At 40.8% G+C, this 17142-nt stretch overlaps 1 protein-coding gene across 1 annotated transcript; it reads left to right on the top strand.

Annotated features, from left to right (window-relative positions):
- Positions 1 to 1304: 1304 nt before the first annotated feature.
- On the top strand, positions 1305 to 16268 carry LOC120733747 (four and a half LIM domains protein 1-like). The gene is made up of 6 exons (XM_040032132.1): positions 1305 to 1436; positions 13006 to 13180; positions 13299 to 13473; positions 13761 to 13930; positions 14566 to 14752; positions 15616 to 16268. Exons 2-6 carry the CDS (start codon positions 13025 to 13027, stop codon positions 15765 to 15767), a joined length of 840 nt encoding a protein of 279 aa, XP_039888066.1. The 5' UTR covers positions 1305 to 1436; positions 13006 to 13024; the 3' UTR covers positions 15768 to 16268.
- The last annotated feature ends 874 nt before the right edge of the window (positions 16269 to 17142 follow it).

The following is a 17142-nucleotide window of genomic DNA, read 5'->3' on the forward strand; positions in this document are numbered from 1 at the left end:
TGAGTTGCATCCCAAGAACACCATACCTACTGTGAAGCATGGGGGTGGAAACATCATGCTATGGGGCTGTTTTTCTGCCAAGGGGACAGGACGACTGATCCGTGTTAAGGACAGAATGAATGGGGCCATGTATCGTGAGATTTTGAGCCAAAACCTCCTTCCATCAGTGAGAACTTTGAAGATGAAACGAGGCTGGGTCTTCCAACATGACAATGATCCAAAACACACCGCCCGGGCAACAAAGGAGTGGCTCCGTAAGAAGCATTTGAAAGTCCTGGAGTGGCCTAGCCAGTCTCCAGACCTCAACCCCATAGAAAATCTGTGGCGGGAGTTGAAAGTCCGTGTTGCTCGGCGACAGCCCCAAAACATCACTGCTCTCGAGAAGATCTGCATGGAGGGATGGGCCAAAATACCAGCTACTGTGTGTGCAAACCTGGTAAAGACCTATAGTAAACGTTTGACCTCTGTTATTGCCAACAAAGGTTATGTTACAAAGTATTGAGTTGTATTTTTGTTATTGACCAAATACTTATTTTCCACCCTGATTTACGAATAAATTCTTTATAAATCCTACCATGTGGATTCATTTTTTTTTTCATATTCTGTCTCTCACAGTTGAAGTGTACCTCTGGTGCAAATTACTGACCTCTGTCATCATTTTAGGTGGGGGAACTTGCACAATCGGTGGCTGACTAAATACTTTTTTGCCCCACTGTATGTGCATGTAGCAAGATTTATATTCTCAGTCCTCAGCTATATGAAGAGCAGGATGGGACACCAAGTATGTTTAATATATATATATATATATATATATATATATATATATATGGACAAATCAAAATGAGATGATTGAGAAATTGTATCTTTTTGATCTTTACAGTGTGTTTAGATTATGTTTATAGAGCTGAAACCAAGTTTTTGTGTGTATTGCAAAATCTATGTAGCGTGGCTATGTAACTCTCACTTATCACTGTCCTTAAAAAAAAAAAAGCATGTAATGTACTGAGGAGTTCCTGACGAGCTCCGTGTGTTGTTCGGCTGTGGAGTATTTGAAATAATCTCTACCGTGCAAAGTTTTTTTGCATTTATATATTATATTTATAAAATGTTGGCGCCATCATTTAACTAGGTCGTGGACTTTGAATATTAATTAGATACAAATTGCGCATAAAGGTATAATATTTCTGAGTGAAAGCCTGCTGACTGAACTTCATATTTACTTTTATTTTGAAAACCCACTCTTCTTTTCGAGGCTTCGCGTGGGCTCTTATTGTGAAGGCTGAGCTCTGCGCCTCGGTGTGAGGTGTGGGTGTTTGGCTGGAGTTGATGCGGCCACAGGCTGCAGTATTTATAACACGTGAAGCCGTCGCTGAAGCGGAGTTCCGCTGCTTCCAGAGAGCCGCTCATCCACCGCTGCAGACCTCACTCTGATCCCGGTAAGCCGACCGATGAGCACCGCTGTTAGTTAACCCTCTGTACCGGACCACCCCAGCCTCTTCTCATAAAAGCTGGATTTTAAACGGGACCGAGTAGCTGCTGCGGGGTTATTTTGTATTTAAGTATTCCAGTTATTAGTCTTTAATAAGTATTGCAGATTTTTAGTTACTTATTTACTTTATTTAATAATAAATAAACACGCAAACTCAGAGCAGGTTACATTTTGGTTCCTGTAGCTCTCTTCCTCTCTTACACTTGCAATGATTTCATTTACACTTAATCTGCAAAGCAGCATTTTGATATCCGGAGAGGAAACTAGGCTTAAAGTTGTCCGGGGCGTTGGCTGTCTGTGTAATGTGTGTGTGTGTGTTAGTGTCAGTGTGAGTGTGTGTGAGCTACAGTTACATGCTGACTTGTGAAAGCCTGAGCTGCTCCTGAAATCTGTTTCCAGTTAGGAAGTCTGACTTTTTTTTTTTTGTTTTTTTCGTCCAATGATGGAACCTATGAGGCCAAAAAATGCCTCTCAGAGGTCAATTAAAATTCTTGTACTGCTATTTTTCATTGTCCAACGTTTATGCGTGTGCGTGTAGCCATGTAATTGATGCATTTGCTCTACCAGCTGGATTCAAGCTCCCCAGACTTTTTTCTTTGATACTGGTGTGTTAACAGATGTATCAAAAATGCACATGAAAGCTTCAGTTCTAAAAATAAAGCTGAAATACTGGCACATGGTTAAATAAACAGTCACAATGTTATGTTGGTATGGGGAAATGATGCCTTTTGTTGCTGGATGATGGAGTACAACATCACTCCCTATTGTGAGCAAACACACAGACAGTGTGTAAAACCAAATCCTACCTTCCACTGCCTCACACCCACACACACACACACACACACACACACACACACACACACACACACACACACACACACACACACACACACACACACAACTGTGGGGAGTTTTCAGTTGGATTCTAAGCATGTTAAAGAAATTAGAGTGAGCTCAGTCCCATTAAAGACATCCCAGCCCAATAAAACTTTATGCTGCTGGTCTTCCTTCACGTCATGGTAACTCCCTGTTGTGTTTTGCCTGTTGTGATTTTAATAGGATTGAATGTAAATAGGTGCAGACACTGTGGTCTTCTGTTTTTATTGATCCCCAATGGTCACGTGAACACTAGAGTTGAGTTTTTAATAGAGATTTCCAATGGATAGCATGGTAGAAACAGAAAGCTTCCTGTGTGTGTGTGTGTGTGTGTGTGTTGCCTTTTGTCCTGCAGCCAGTAAAACCTGTTGTGTTGTGTTTGGGTGTGCTGACATTGATCAGGGGGTGTGGAAACTTGTCTCATGCGAAAGGAAGAGGGCCACTTTATTAGTTACAAATTTCCCAAGTTTTCAATAGTAAATTGATGGTTTCTTAACAGAATTGGTTTTCCACTCCACTTGAGCACTCACCAAGTGCTTTAGACAACATGTGTCAATCTAACATTCACACTCCAATGAACACATCAGGACCAGCTTGGGTTTCAGTATCAAACCACCAACTGTCTGATTATTATTTAACCTGCTCTACCTCCTGAGGCACAGCCATCCCAACTGCACCTTAACACAAATATCTAATCTGCCAATCACATGGCAGCATCTTAGTGCAGTTAGGCAGGTAGCTGTGGTCCAGACAATAACTTAAATTGCTTAGATCGCTTGTTATGCCGAAGAGCATCTCTGAATGCACAACACATAGAACCACAAAGCAGATGGGCTACAGCAGCAGAAGACAACACTTGGGTGCCACTCCTAAGAACAGGAAACTGAGACTACAATTCACGCAGGCTCACCAGCATTGGAGAGCCTGTCTAACCCTGTCTTAAACTAGTCTAAGGAGCTTGGAAGAAAAAGCAGTTCTGTAGGGAATATTTCCCAGCTGGTACTAACTAGCAAGGTGTACCCAATAAAGTAAGGATATCTTAAGGAAAAGGGGAAGCAGTCTTCCCACTTATCATTAAGTTAGAGTGGCACCACTCTCATTCATACATTTTCTGTTGAATAAAAAGCTAGGAGCCAGGAGGTTTTAGCTTAGCCATAAAGACCAGAAGCAGGGAAAGGACAACTTTCAGCTGCTCCCTTTAGTGCTCACCACAGTGGAGCATCTGCTTATATCTCACTCTAGTGTGGATCTGGTTTAGGGGGAAAAAAAGAAAGAAAAATCAACCATCGTCCCCTCTGATGCTCACTAATGACTGCACAGTTGTTAAAGTCAATCAACAAGCGTACAGTACAGTATTCCTAACTCCGTGCAGTCGGCATCTAACATCACATCCTATAGATAGAATTGACTTTTTTATTTAAGGATCAGTTAGATTATGCGTATAAAAATGTTTTTTTATTTATTATTTTTTTATTTGTTATTTATATAACAGCGGCTCCACATCCGGAGTGGATGCACCGAAAATGTTGCCAAATCAAACATGCAGTGACCCTTTGTGAATATTGTTAAAGCATGTTGTGGGTTACTCATTTATGCTCTCCCTGACTATGGTTGTTTTAACCTAGAGGGAAGCTGCACAGCGCCCTCTGGTGGACAAAGTATACACTGTCAACACTAATAACACATTTGAAGGGTGTTTCTTCCTTTTTTATCTTTACTTTTTAAATTGTCATTTATAAGCTGTCTAAATATCAGATATCAACAATTACATAATATTGACAGATATATTGGCCATACCAATATATCAACTGGGTTGTAACTTTGGTGAGTTCACTGTAGCTTATTTAATTTTAACGTAGTTATTTTTCATTTAGTTTTTTTAAGCAGTAGAAAGAGCCATGCTAGTTGTTTCCCCTTTCTTGCGGTCTTTATGCTAAGTTATGCTAATCCTGGTTTCCGACAGACAAGAGACTCGAAGTATTTCAAAAAATAAATATTCAAAATATTCCTTTATCTAATATTCTCCAGGCTAGAAAATTAATTTAAAAAAATCTGAATGAAGACATGGAGAAATATAGCAAACAGCAGTTGAACTGTTGAACTTATACAGGAACTGTTTGGACGTTTAAAAATGGCTCGACTCATGTGGGGAGTGGCTGGAGTAAGAATCTGGAAAAATGGTTAGAAACGGAGATTTGCAGGGATTTTCTTGGTTGGAGATTTATGAGGGTAGACTGGAACAGTTTGGAGACAGGAGAACCCCTGAGACACCATGAGATAATTTAAATTTTTACCAGTAACTTGGAAGTCTTCCCAGCAGGACTGCTCTGGTGCCAGAGTGGAGAGGGTCTTACTGTCACACACACATGGAAAATGTCATGAAAACTGGTCAGACGTATTTTAGCTCCTGATTTAAAGGTCTTCTCGGTTACTGAGTGGAGAAATGAGTGCAGAAAGTGGAGTGTGTAACTCAAGACAAAGCGAGGTGGGTTAAGTGGATCTAACCAGAAGCTTCTGGTAAAGCCATCATGCCTGTCTTGTAGTAGCGGGACATGCTGTTTCTTTGACCTCACTCAGATCTGTTGTATCAGCTTTATCCCACTGTCTGGAATGCAGCTCTCAGCCGGGCCAGGTAAAACAGTCATTCAAGTTTTTCTTTGTGGCCCGCGCTAGAATACAAATGTTTAGCTGAACTTGCTGCCCAGCTTTAATCACTAATATGTTTCTTTTTCAGCCAGAATGATTGGGATCAGTGGTGGGAACACTCTAACTGCAGTGTTGTTAGGCCACGATAAGGCTATAGTGTGATCGTTAAAGGTGCTCTAAGAAATATTTTGCTTGGTGAATATAGCAGAGGAAATGAATCCAGTGAGGCATCTGCCAAATGTGTAAACTCACTGAAAGAAAGCACTTCTTTTGCAAGAGAAACCATCTGAACAACAATATATGGTAATATGGTTACCAAGGTAGTTGTATATGTATGTAGTTTATAAAGCAAACCAGTTTGTGAACATTGCATCCTAATGAGGGCAGCTTCTGGTCACGGTGCTGCGATGCATTCTTTTTGTCTGTTGATTTTGTTGGTTTCAGACACGGACACACCTCTTTTATATGGTAATCCAAAGGACTTTAACCAAGTCTTTAGAACAACCACCTAACTGACAAAGGCACCAATCACATTGTTATCTCTTGTTTTCTTTAGTCAGCCAGAGACTTGTTGCCACTTAAACTTGATACAAGGTCTTTCAGATATCGCAGATCAGATTGCCAAATCCTTTTTCATCTTCTTTAAATCATTTTATTACTGTTGTAATATGTTGTAATGTGTTATTACCTGTGCAGATGGTTGTTAACGTCAACTCTCTCCATGAAAATGAAGAAACTTTAAGAAACTTTTAATAAGTGACCAGTAACTTTTGAATTTCCATATTTTCACACTACAGGTGTTAAATTCTAAGTATTACTGTTTGCTTGTTACTATTGTTGCCATTAAAATAACACAACTGTGAAAAGTGTTCTGCAATCTGTAAATGGAGACATTTTCCCTTCAAAGTAAATGTGTTGGTTGCAACAACGAGCACATTTACTTTGGTTTCTCAAAAAGAGTTTTACTATCATGCAGCTGGTAAGCATCTGCAGGTAAGTTGGTGTCTTCCATGCAAACTATATGCAACCCGGGCAATCTGCTCGTGACCAAAGCAATCGCACGGAAACTTTTGGTGCAGCATTCTCTTTTAGACCTACCTAGAAACATACAGCAAGCTACACCAACCTCTTGCCAACAAGTTGGGGAATGCAATTTTTTCTTTAGCAAGGTAAAACTGAAAACTAACTAAGCCTGTGTGACTGAGCCCACAGCTAGCTAATCTGCTTTAATGCTGAGGTTTAATATAAAAATGAACATATTGTGAAGATAGGGGGAAAAACTAGAACTCATGGAAAAAAAAACCCCCACATGGAACCACAGGGATAAATTCCACATATAAAGGTTTAAACCCAGAATCCTCTGTTCCTCATAGTTTATTCATCGTCAGGCCGTTATCACTGTTAATGTAGACGTAAGAAACAAGATTGCTTAAATGCCTTTATAGGTTAATGCTGTGGACATTTGCAGTCTCAAAAATTTCACTTCCTGCTTATGCAGAGGTTAAAACATATTTTTCTAAGCAAACTTGCACGATGAATTCAGACTTGAGGCCCCTGCAGGCAGTTATTTTGTGTTAACTAAAAAAGTGTCACAATGATGCGAAACACATCAGTTTGCTTGTGTTTTGGGTAGATTTAACTTTTAATGCAAAGCAAAATGTTACCCAACTTTTCCCCCCCCATGAAGTTAGTCATTAAATTGCTAAACTTTTAGACTTCCACATTTTAAAGGTCTCAAGCTTCTCAACAGCTGCAACATCATTAAGTCATCATTCATGCCTCGCCTTGACATTTAAACAGTGAGTGACTCCTTATCAATACTCAGTTTTTTTCCTGCTGTGCAACCAGAGGAAAGTCTCATTTCTGAATCCAAGTGTATGATAAGAATTTGTTATCTATTCCATCACTAAAATCTGCATAGCAATGCCACAATAGGAGGAAATTGGAACAACAGACATGTTAAGGTTAGCAGAGCTATCTGCAGGCTGCAGAGAAGTACTGGCTGCCTTGCTAAGTCTGTGATTAAAGAGATTTTTTAAAGAAAAGTCAGCGCTGAGGTCACACCTGCAGCACATACTGAGCGACGTAAGTTTGAGCCAGGGTCTGTGGAATCTGCATTAATGACATATGAGTTTAACACAGTCAGTCTGTATGGACGAGCATATTAACAGTTCACTCAGTGTGTGTGTGTGTGTGTGGCTGAACTGTGCCAGCTTCACAGTTCTGATGGAGACTTCCTGTTTCTCATTTTTCCACTACATTCTTGAGCGATAAGCTCATGCCAACACACACACACACACACACACACGGCTGGTACACACTCTAAAATAATCCACACTATGTCATGTTTGCACTGGCAGATTTCTTGTCTGTCTCTGCTTCTTTATTGCGCACTCGCTGTCTCTTTCACATCCCCACACGTTTGCCTGATTTTCTCCTCGTCCACATGACATGATGTCACCTTTCCGCGCTCTGTGCTTACACAGTGTGGAAGGCTCGGGTTGGAGGAAGTGCTTCGACTTGTAACCGTTACACTAAGGTGGCTGAAACTTTAACCGAAAGAGGGGAAAAGATTCAGGCTGATTTAAAACTAATGCAGCCGAAGTCCACTCCCACTTCTCTTTATTCCCTGAACACTCGGTCCATGAAGGATTAAGGATGACACTCTTCTTATTGTTAACAACTGCCATAAAAAGACCAAAACCAACAATGAACCGTTTCTACGAACATGCCTGGTTATCTTAACCCCGTCATACTTTATTTTACAGCACCAATATTTTTAGAAACTACTAAAAGTGAGACAAACCATGGGCCCTGTCGTTCCTCTGACTCAATCCCACACACACAATCCTGCATTTATCTGTCTTTAAATAGTTCCCAAGAACACATAATTTACTCTGATTTATTGTCAATAAGAAAAATAAAGACTCACACAAGCCTTTACCACCAGTGCCTTATGCCAATGCCAACTAAAAGTCTTAAAAAATAAAATTTACCAAGTGTGGACAAACTAATGTCACTCCATGGAGAGCTCCACATTCCCACAATGAGCTTTCTTTGGCTGCAGCACTGCCCTCAACTCTGCCTTTAGCCGTGCCTGCGTGACACAGCCTAATTTTTCCGTGGTGATCTGACTGAGTTTCGTATTGGCCGCTTTAGCTGGAAGAAAACCATGTGTATGTGCTGCAGTGTTGTTACACAGCGCTATTTATTGCTGGAAAACAAAGAAAAGACGTGCAGCAACAGTGTACTCGGAGCTGCCTGATGTCAGTTACACCTCATTTGTTTTAGTCCTGGCTTCCTGTCAGCCGTTGTTTAGCTACCATCAGATAACAATTTCACGGTGCTCATAGCCAAGCATCAATACTGCCTTCTATGCGGTTACTGAGCAGAGTTCTGTGTCTTTGCAAAGTTCGACTCTGCAGGTGAAAGCAAAAATGAGAAACGGAGCAGGATAGAGAGCACTGGAAATCTTAGCTGAATCCTTATTAGTTTGGGAAGAGAAGGAATTAAAATGTCAAGAAGCGTGGAGGGAAAACAGGAGGTAACAGGTAAATGCCAGACCTCGCCTTTATCTGACAGGACTTGCTTTCTTCCAGTGGAGATGGATGAGTAACCTCTTCACACCCAGTCACCAAATAAACCAGACAGCTGCTGGTTGCTCCATTGAGTAATGATTGAGGCGGCCACCGAGGGGAAGATATATGTCCAGCTCCACAGTTCGGAGCTTTATTGTCTGTTAAGGAGATGAGACCACAAAGAAGTTATTTAATCAACTTTATTAACCACAGCACCTTTAACCTCTGCCTCATACGTCTGTCAAAAAGCAGCCTGAGACTGGATATTCAATTAAAATCGGGTTTCCTTCCAGACTTTGTGAAAATGTTCATCTGCTTGTATTTGAGACTTTGAATTATGCCATAAAAATGTGCTTTCATGAGCATTCCCAGTCTGAGGAAAACAAAAAGACTTGTGTTGAAGGTTTAAATCACTTGCAAACAAACGAGCTGAAACACATTAAAAATCATTTTGATCAGTTTCGATTATGTCTCACTGACACTAACAGCTCATCCAGATCCATCGCAGTTCAGCGGGTATTCTAATGTGTGAAGTTCACAAAGAAAGCGTTTAGTTTGCTTGTCATTGCTTAGATTTATTGCACAAAATAATGACTTCTTAATAGATTCTAATTTTCAAGAAGGCTGGCAAACCGTTCTCTCCACGACAAGTTCATCCAGAACACCACCCAATCAAAGTGCTCCAGCATTCACTGCGTCCATAAAAGGCATGAACATCATCGTTTCACAGGATACACACAGTGTGACGACACCATATTTCAAGCTGTCGCATCGTTTTGTATCTTCTGATGTTTGATCTTCATCAGCAGTAAGAATCTGATGGGTGGTTTCAGTTCAACTTCGTTCACTACACCAGGAGCAAAATTAGGTGTAACTGAATAATTCAAAGCATGAGAGTTATGTTTTGAAATGAAAAGAGAAAAATAAAATGACAAATGTTATCTTGAACATATTTGGGTGAAGACCCATCGTATGTGAGTTTGATTAAATTCTGGTTCTCGTCAGTTGCGGATGGACGACGGGCGCTTCGCCATGGCACGAGCTGATGAGTCTGCCAGATGAGCTAAAGAACAGATGTTTGAATGAGGAGGTCAAGTTATTCAAAAGTGGTATTTTAGCCATGATGAAAGTGTGGCCTCTGTGGAAGTGAAATGATAGTCTATACTATTTTTGCACAGACTCTCGAGGTCCTACGGGATGATCGTTTTTTATGATTTTGTATGAGATGTCTGCTGATGGCTTTGTTAACCATTCCCTTTGGCACCATCGTTGGGCAAAAACGTCACTTTTTCCTGTATAACCACTAATTTAGCTGTGTTTAGAGACATTTAGCAAAACATGTTAGTGTTATACTCGCTAAACATCAGCATGTTACCATGGTAACATTACTGTTGAGCTAAAAGCACTATTGTAATTAAGTAGAATGTTAAAAAAAACTGCTCATTTTATCCCAATTTGAAATGTTTTCAAGTTGCAAACAGTTTTTCTTGTGATGGCCACTACACACTCAATGATGGCTATTCAGCCAATCACATGGCAGCAACTTAATGCACTTACGTATGTAGACATGGTCAAGACGACCCGGTGAAGTTCAAACCAAGCATTAGAGTGAGGAAGAAATTTATTTTGGTGGCTTTGTTGTTGCTGCCTGACAGGCTTGTTTGAGTATTTCAGAAACTGCTGATCTACTAGGATTTTCCCACACAGCCATCTCTAGGGTTTACAGAGAATGATCTGAGAAACAGAAAATATTCATTGAGCAGCAGTTCTCTGGGGTAAAATGTTAATGTCAAAGGTCAGACGAGAAGGTCCAGACAGCTCCAAGCCGATAAGAAGGCAACACAACTCGTTACAACAAAGGTATGCAGACGAGCATCTCTGAGTGCACAACACCTCAAACCTCGAAGTAGATGGAATACAGTAGCAGAAGGTCACCCAGGGTGATACTCCTGTAAGCTAAGAACAGGAAACGAAGACTATAATTTACACAGGCTTGCCAAATTTGGACCATATAAGACCAGAAAAGTGTTGTCTTGATTCCTGCTGAACATGCCAGACCCAGGCTCAGCCATACACACACTCACATGTACGCACAGCACTCATTTATGGTGGTGTCAGCCCCCCGAGATGTCAGCGAGCAGATGCCTCCCCGAACTAGCACCGAACCGAACGGGGTCCAACCTAGAGGCACATAATAAAGTGACTAGTAACTGTACATATAACAGTTGCACAACAGTTAAATGACCTTTACATTTGATGCACTACAGAAATGGCTGGTGGACAGACTGGGAAAGGAGTTTCCTAAAATGAGAACTTCCTCGTGAATGTGTGCCGACATGTCGCTCCATACAGGAGGTGAACACTATAGTTTGTGGTTTCTAAGGGAGTGGTTCATTTAAGAAGTGGAGTGTGTGTGTGTCTGTGTGTGTTGTCATAAGGATGTCAGCGTTCCTGATCTCACCACATTAGTCATGCCAGGCATTCCTTCATGCGTTCACCACACTGTGCAGACACACATGGACACACACACTTGTCTCACAGCAGTTTGTGAGAATTCCTCGTGGTCAGGCAGCATGAACCTGATGTGGGAAATAAGTGAGTGAACAGACTGTAGCGATCGCTCCTCTTCCATATTTCCGTGCCTTTGTGTAGCTGTGATTAAAAAAAAATACATTTTTAACCAACATGTTGTTTATTATTTACCGTCTGAACTTCTGGCCCTGTAATCACAGCTCTGTGATCAGATTTATGCTGGTCAACGTGGTGATTTGGGTTCTATGTTTAGGGCGTTTATGTGTCCTGTATTTTAGGGAGAGTGAATTCTGGATTCTGTAGTGTGAGAAATCAAGTGTGCCAACGTTTGCGGTGCTGCTCGTCAGCATGATTAAACAAGAACTAGCAAACAGAATTTCAGAAAGCTTGGTGCAGATATGACGCACGGGCAAATGAAGAACCCATTAGGATTTGATATGGATCTAGATACGTTTCCTTAGAGACGGGGCACTGACTCATAGAGCTTCTACTCTCCTAATGACCTTCTTGGTTTCCTCATTCTCCATTAAAGTAACAAATGTTGGTCCAAGTGTCCTCTGGAAGGCTACAATTGTGAGATTCTACTAATATTACTAACATTAATATTTGCAATTAATAATAATAGAATAATAGATAATTAGATAGGTTTCACTTGGCTGAAAGGGTTGCCAGGAGAAAGACTCTTCTCTCTAAAAAGATCATAGCAGCATAATGTAGGTTTTCAAATTTGCATCTAAATAAACCACAAAACGTCTGGAATAAGATCCTTAGGACAGACGACAACAAAGTGAAGCCATCTGGCCACAATGCACAGCACCACATCTGGAGAAAACCAAACACAAACAAACTGGGTCATGCAACAGGACAATGATGGCTGAAAAAGAAAAGAATCGGTGTTTGGCTTTATAATGCATGGCATGGAGTGCAATACATGCATCTAAAATATTGTGGAGTACAAGAAAGTAGTATTACACAATACAAGTACCAACTCAAACCCTCACATCTGGACACGTCCCTGAAACAGGGCAGGTATACGGCCTGGGAATACAAAGATGAGGATGGATAGATTACTAGAGGAAGGAAGAGGAAGTCAAGAGCAAATAAAAGCCTAATTCATCTGCCTCCCGAATCAGCTGTAAAATTTGCTGTCAAACTTATCAGTTAGGAGCTGCTTTAACAGGAAGAGATAAGATGCATAAATGGAGAGGAAGCGAGCGCACCGCACAACCACTGTAAACACAGGTACACAGAAACACTGACAGATACGTCATTGTGCATCCAAGAAATCAGCTCGAATAACACACAGCTCACACGCAGCTGTGAGCTGACAGAATCCCAGTTCAGCCTCTGATTTCCTCTTTGATGGTGCCTTAGTTTCACCAGCTGCTCAAACATCCCACAGAGCTGAGCCGCGGTGAATAGTTATGGTCTATGTGCTCTGTGGAGAAATTTCAGCTCCGAGCAATCCGTGTAATCATTTTTGTCTCTAACTTTTTTATGTTTTTCAAAGATTTTTGCACACAGAACATAAGAAGAAAATAACCTGATGGTTTGAAGAAGTGGCGGAAAATGGCAGTTGCTTCCAGAACTGTTAGAAAGAAATTATTTGATTAATGAAGCACATGATCAGGAGGCTCATCCATAATGAGAATAAATAATTGCAGCTGGATTGTTTAAAATGAGCTCATGCTTAAAAATTTTGTGATTGGTTTTAAAGATGTGCTGTTTGGTGAGGACCAAAAGTTCTTTAAACAACTAAAATCCATTTTGACCCACGAATCATAAAATATGAACCGTTATCTGTTGTCATAAAACCAGCGTGGTGTTTACCGCCGTTGCTGGGCAGAGCTTTTACTTCCTCCCTCCGTTCTGTTCTTGCTGCAGGTGGGACTGTTTCCTGACGATGGCGGAAAGCTCGCAGTGTTTCTACTGCCGCGAGGACCTCGGGGGGAAGAGGTTCGTCCGTAACGAGGGGAGGCCGGTGTGCGTTCGCTGCCACACAAAGTTCTGCGCCAACTCCTGCGCCGAGTGCCACCGTCCCATCTCCGTGGAAACAAAGGTGTCTTATCGAGCTGCATTTCTCTGTGTGGACTTAGAAGTTTTGGTATTTCCTGCCACCTGCGTCCAGCTGTCATCCAAAAAAACCCCCAAAAAATCTCTCCGTTTTCCTCCATCAGGAGCTCAGCCACAAGGGCCGATACTGGCACGAGGAGTGTTTCCGCTGCGCAAAGTGTTACAAGCCTCTGGCTAAGGAGCCCTTCAGCACCAAAGATGACCGCATCATGTGTGGGAAGTGCTGCTCCAGAGAGGATGCTCCACGCTGCCACGGCTGTTATAAACCCATACTGGCGGGTACGACTGATCACATTCACACCAATGCTCTGTAGAAGGTGGCCCACTGATCTGCTTGTCTTGTGTGATTAAAAAACCAAAGAGTTAGCTGGAAAAAGTCATTTTCAAAAGAGTTTCTTCATCAGAACATCTAAATATATACATGATTTAGGGCAGTAAGGGCGTACTGACTATTATAGTGTCAAACTATTGTTAAATAAAAGGACTTATGCAGGCCTAAAAATGTCCTCTGTACTACTGTATTTATTCAGCATTAGCAGTAATAATCCTTCTCCTCTCCCCTGCAGGAACAGAGAGCGTGGAGTACAAAGGGAACTCGTGGCACGACGAGTGTTTCACCTGTTACAGCTGTAAACGACCAATAGGATCACAGAATTTTCTCTCCAAAGGAAGTGACATTTACTGCAGCCCCTGCTATGATGACAAATTCGCTAAACACTGCGTGAGCTGCAAGAAGGTAATTTCTCTCACACAGGGAACCAGGCCACCCTCATATCACCAAGATCACTTTGAAGTCACATTTTTATAGCAATTTTAGGCACGCTGCCATTTACATGTTTAATTGTGTTCATTGTTTTATTTTTATTTGCTTTGACATGTCAAAATTCCTTTAATAAGCAGGCTGTAATAGTGCAATAATTCATAAAATCTTAATCTTTGGATACTTAGGATAATTTTTTTTCTGTCGGGGAAATCTGCAGCCTAATTGCATTTTAGCCTTTTACCCCATTACACTAATGACTGACCAGATTATTAATAAATTATTGCTTCATTTGTACTTTTAACTCGACTATTTAATTCATACCAAACTATGCTAAATGTAACAAATGTGGGAGCCACTGTATCTCACTTGGTTGAGCAGGCGAACCATGCAGTATGTCATGGTGCTACTGCAGAGGCTGCTTACCGCAACCTGCTTGTTCTCTTAAGTTTCCTGCCTTCTCTCCACTGTCGTCTCTAAATCAAGGCTAAAATAAACCCAAGGAAAATATTTAAACAAATCTCGGATGGAGATGTTATTTTGACAGTAATTAAACTACTCAAAGATTATTTTAATTGGATGGTAAAACATCCCTTAACTTCTATCTCCAGCCTATAACCTCTGGAGGAGTGAACTACCAGGACCAGCCGTGGCACAGCCACTGTTTCGTGTGCAGCTCCTGCGCAAAGCCTCTGGCAGGGACGAGTTTCACCAACCACCAGGAGCAGGTCTTCTGTGTCGACTGCTACAAGACCTCCGTGGCCAAGAAGTGCAGCGGCTGCCAGAACCCCATCACAGGTTAGCTTTATACCTGAATTCCTTCTAAACACCAGCGCTTTCACAATGAGAGCATGTTCTCACTCGTTAGTCTAAGTCTTAATACAACATGGTGTTTGTTTTGTAAGTGATGGCTCTATTAGAGTCAAAAGGAGGTTAAAGCAGGTGGCACTTTACCATTCGAATGACATGTTAGCTGGTGTAGTGCGCAGTATCTGCTGTGTCCATAAAAACTCAGCTAAAGTGTTTGCAACAAATATTATTGCATCACAGTGGCTACAGCTACATCCTTCTTTCATATGCAGTCTGTGATATTGCAGCATGAAAGACTGGACCGACTAACAAGTAAACACAGATCTCAGCTGAGATCTGAGTTCTTAGTTAAACTTGTGGCATTAAAATAAACACAACAGGTAAATGGAAGCTGTACCAGAACCATAACTATGACTGAGTGCACTCAGCTACCAGTTAAGTAAGAAAGAAAGGGAAGTTTGTCTTTATAGCACTTTTCCAGAGAAAGAATAGTTAAATGCACATGCCAAAAGCAACATAGGCACACAAACACTACGCAAACACCTGCATGAACAGATGAGTTTTAAGCTGCTTTTTAAAGGATGACACAGAGAGTCAAAGGTGCAAAGAGAGGTGTAGGTGGGGGGGACCTCACACCATGATGTTAAAAAAAACCTAATAACTATTTGAAGATAAAAATCAAATCTTTAGATGATTTTAAGGTGTTTTGTAACTTTTCATATGACGGATCCAGATGTGCTTTAAGGCAATTCAAATACAGCTGATGTCTTTACTGATTAAGACCAGCAGGTGGCACACAAAGGTAGACCAAAGACACGGTCTAACTCCCCTCTGCTCTTCTCTCCTCTCAGGTTTTGGTAAAGGGGTGAATGTGGTGAACTATGAGGGCAGCTCCTGGCATGAATACTGCTTCAACTGTAAGAGGTGCTCCCTCAGTTTGTCCAACAAGCGTTTCGTAGCCAAGGGAAAAGACATCCTCTGCACCGACTGCAGCAACAAGTAGAGACGGACGACTTTATGCCCGTTTCAAAATGATGTAAACCTATTCCCCTGCATTCTTCTCCTTTCTATCACCAAGCTGGCCTTCACTCCCTGTCCGCTCCGGCATTATATCCACTCTGATAATAATGTGAATAATGAAATAAAATAAAGTAAATAAATAAGGTGACAGAGAGTCTACAGTGCTCCCCTTGGTAAAGCAAATGTGTTTGGCGAAACAAAGCACTCAGACCATGACTCTGCTGGAGGACGGGTTATTAAAATAATAATAATAATTTAAAAAAAGAATAAAAGGATGTAACCTTACCTGTTTGTTTTTGTTTTTGTTTTGTTTTTACATGCAAACATGCATCTTATTTCAATATTCTGTTTATTATCCAGCTGAAATCTTGGAAGATTAATTGATGTGAGTACTGTAACCTGCTCTGATGTTAAGTGACGTCTACGTCTGAAAATGAGAAACTCTGAGTCCGGCAGCGGCACGTGTCAGACTTGTATTACATTAAAATGTGTGAGCTGGTGTTTTGAACCACTAGTAACAAGTTTTCACAGGAGGTGACAGGAGTCTTTTCTCTCTGTCCAAATGTAAGAGAACAGTATTTTTACCAACAGCTGCCCGACTCTGTTGTTAGAGCTGCATCATTCATTCTTATTCTGCTAAAGCTAACCTTCATTAAATAATGAATAAATAATTAAGTAAATGATAAAAAAAATAAAAAATCTAAGGTTGCTTAAATTGCAGCGTTTAATTGTTCATGTGTCCGTATTTAAGTTTTAACTGCTAATTGATATTTGCTTGTTGTATTTTTTACATAAATAAAATTTGTAACCCTTTCACTTCTAAATAAAGATAAAATCTGAATAAATGTTGCATGTTTCTGTCAAGATCAAAGCTCAAATAAACTTTCTACAAAACTGAGAATGACTTTTTCTCTTTTTGATTCAATTTCTCAGTTTATTTTTAATGAATTTGTTTTTTTGTTTTTTTAACTTTACGTTTTAAACGGATGATTTTGTTGCACACAGGGACAGATACCAACCTACTGAAGGCCATGCATGTAGTCTTGAAAGAGTAATTAGGTCTTCATGTTCAGGTAGTGTTGACAGAAAGCAGTGCATGTTTGTCAGAGCTAATTACCGTTTCACGTATGCTTTTGTGTGGCCGTGATTTTTTTTCCTCCTACACTTTTATAGATTGACTTTTTGTCCCACCTGCACACACATAATAGCACGAGCCGACCAATCACAGCCAGACAACAGCATTACCTGCTTCACGGTCACAGAGAAAGGTTTGTGACTTGATTTTTATGCATCGTCTCAGAGCTTGTTTGAAACCAGTGAGCTGAGACTTTGCAGGATGAAGTGTAGTTGCTGAGATT

The sequence above is a fragment of the Simochromis diagramma genome, unplaced genomic scaffold (assembly GCF_900408965.1).
Source record: "Simochromis diagramma unplaced genomic scaffold, fSimDia1.1 OVJJ01000216.1, whole genome shotgun sequence".
Taxonomy (NCBI): Eukaryota; Metazoa; Chordata; class Actinopteri; order Cichliformes; family Cichlidae; genus Simochromis; species Simochromis diagramma.

Excerpts from the sequence above, each read along its gene's own strand:
- LOC120733747 (XM_040032132.1), top strand. The coding sequence starts at position 13,025 with ATGGCGGAAAGCTCGCAGTGTTTCTACTGCCGCGAGGACCTCGGGGGG. Across the intron at positions 13,181-13,298 it reads CCATCTCCGTGGAAACAAAG|GAGCTCAGCCACAAGGGCCG; the intron begins GTGTCTTATCGA and ends TTCCTCCATCAG. Across the intron at positions 14,753-15,615 it reads CTGCCAGAACCCCATCACAG|GTTTTGGTAAAGGGGTGAAT; the intron begins GTTAGCTTTATA and ends CTCTCCTCTCAG.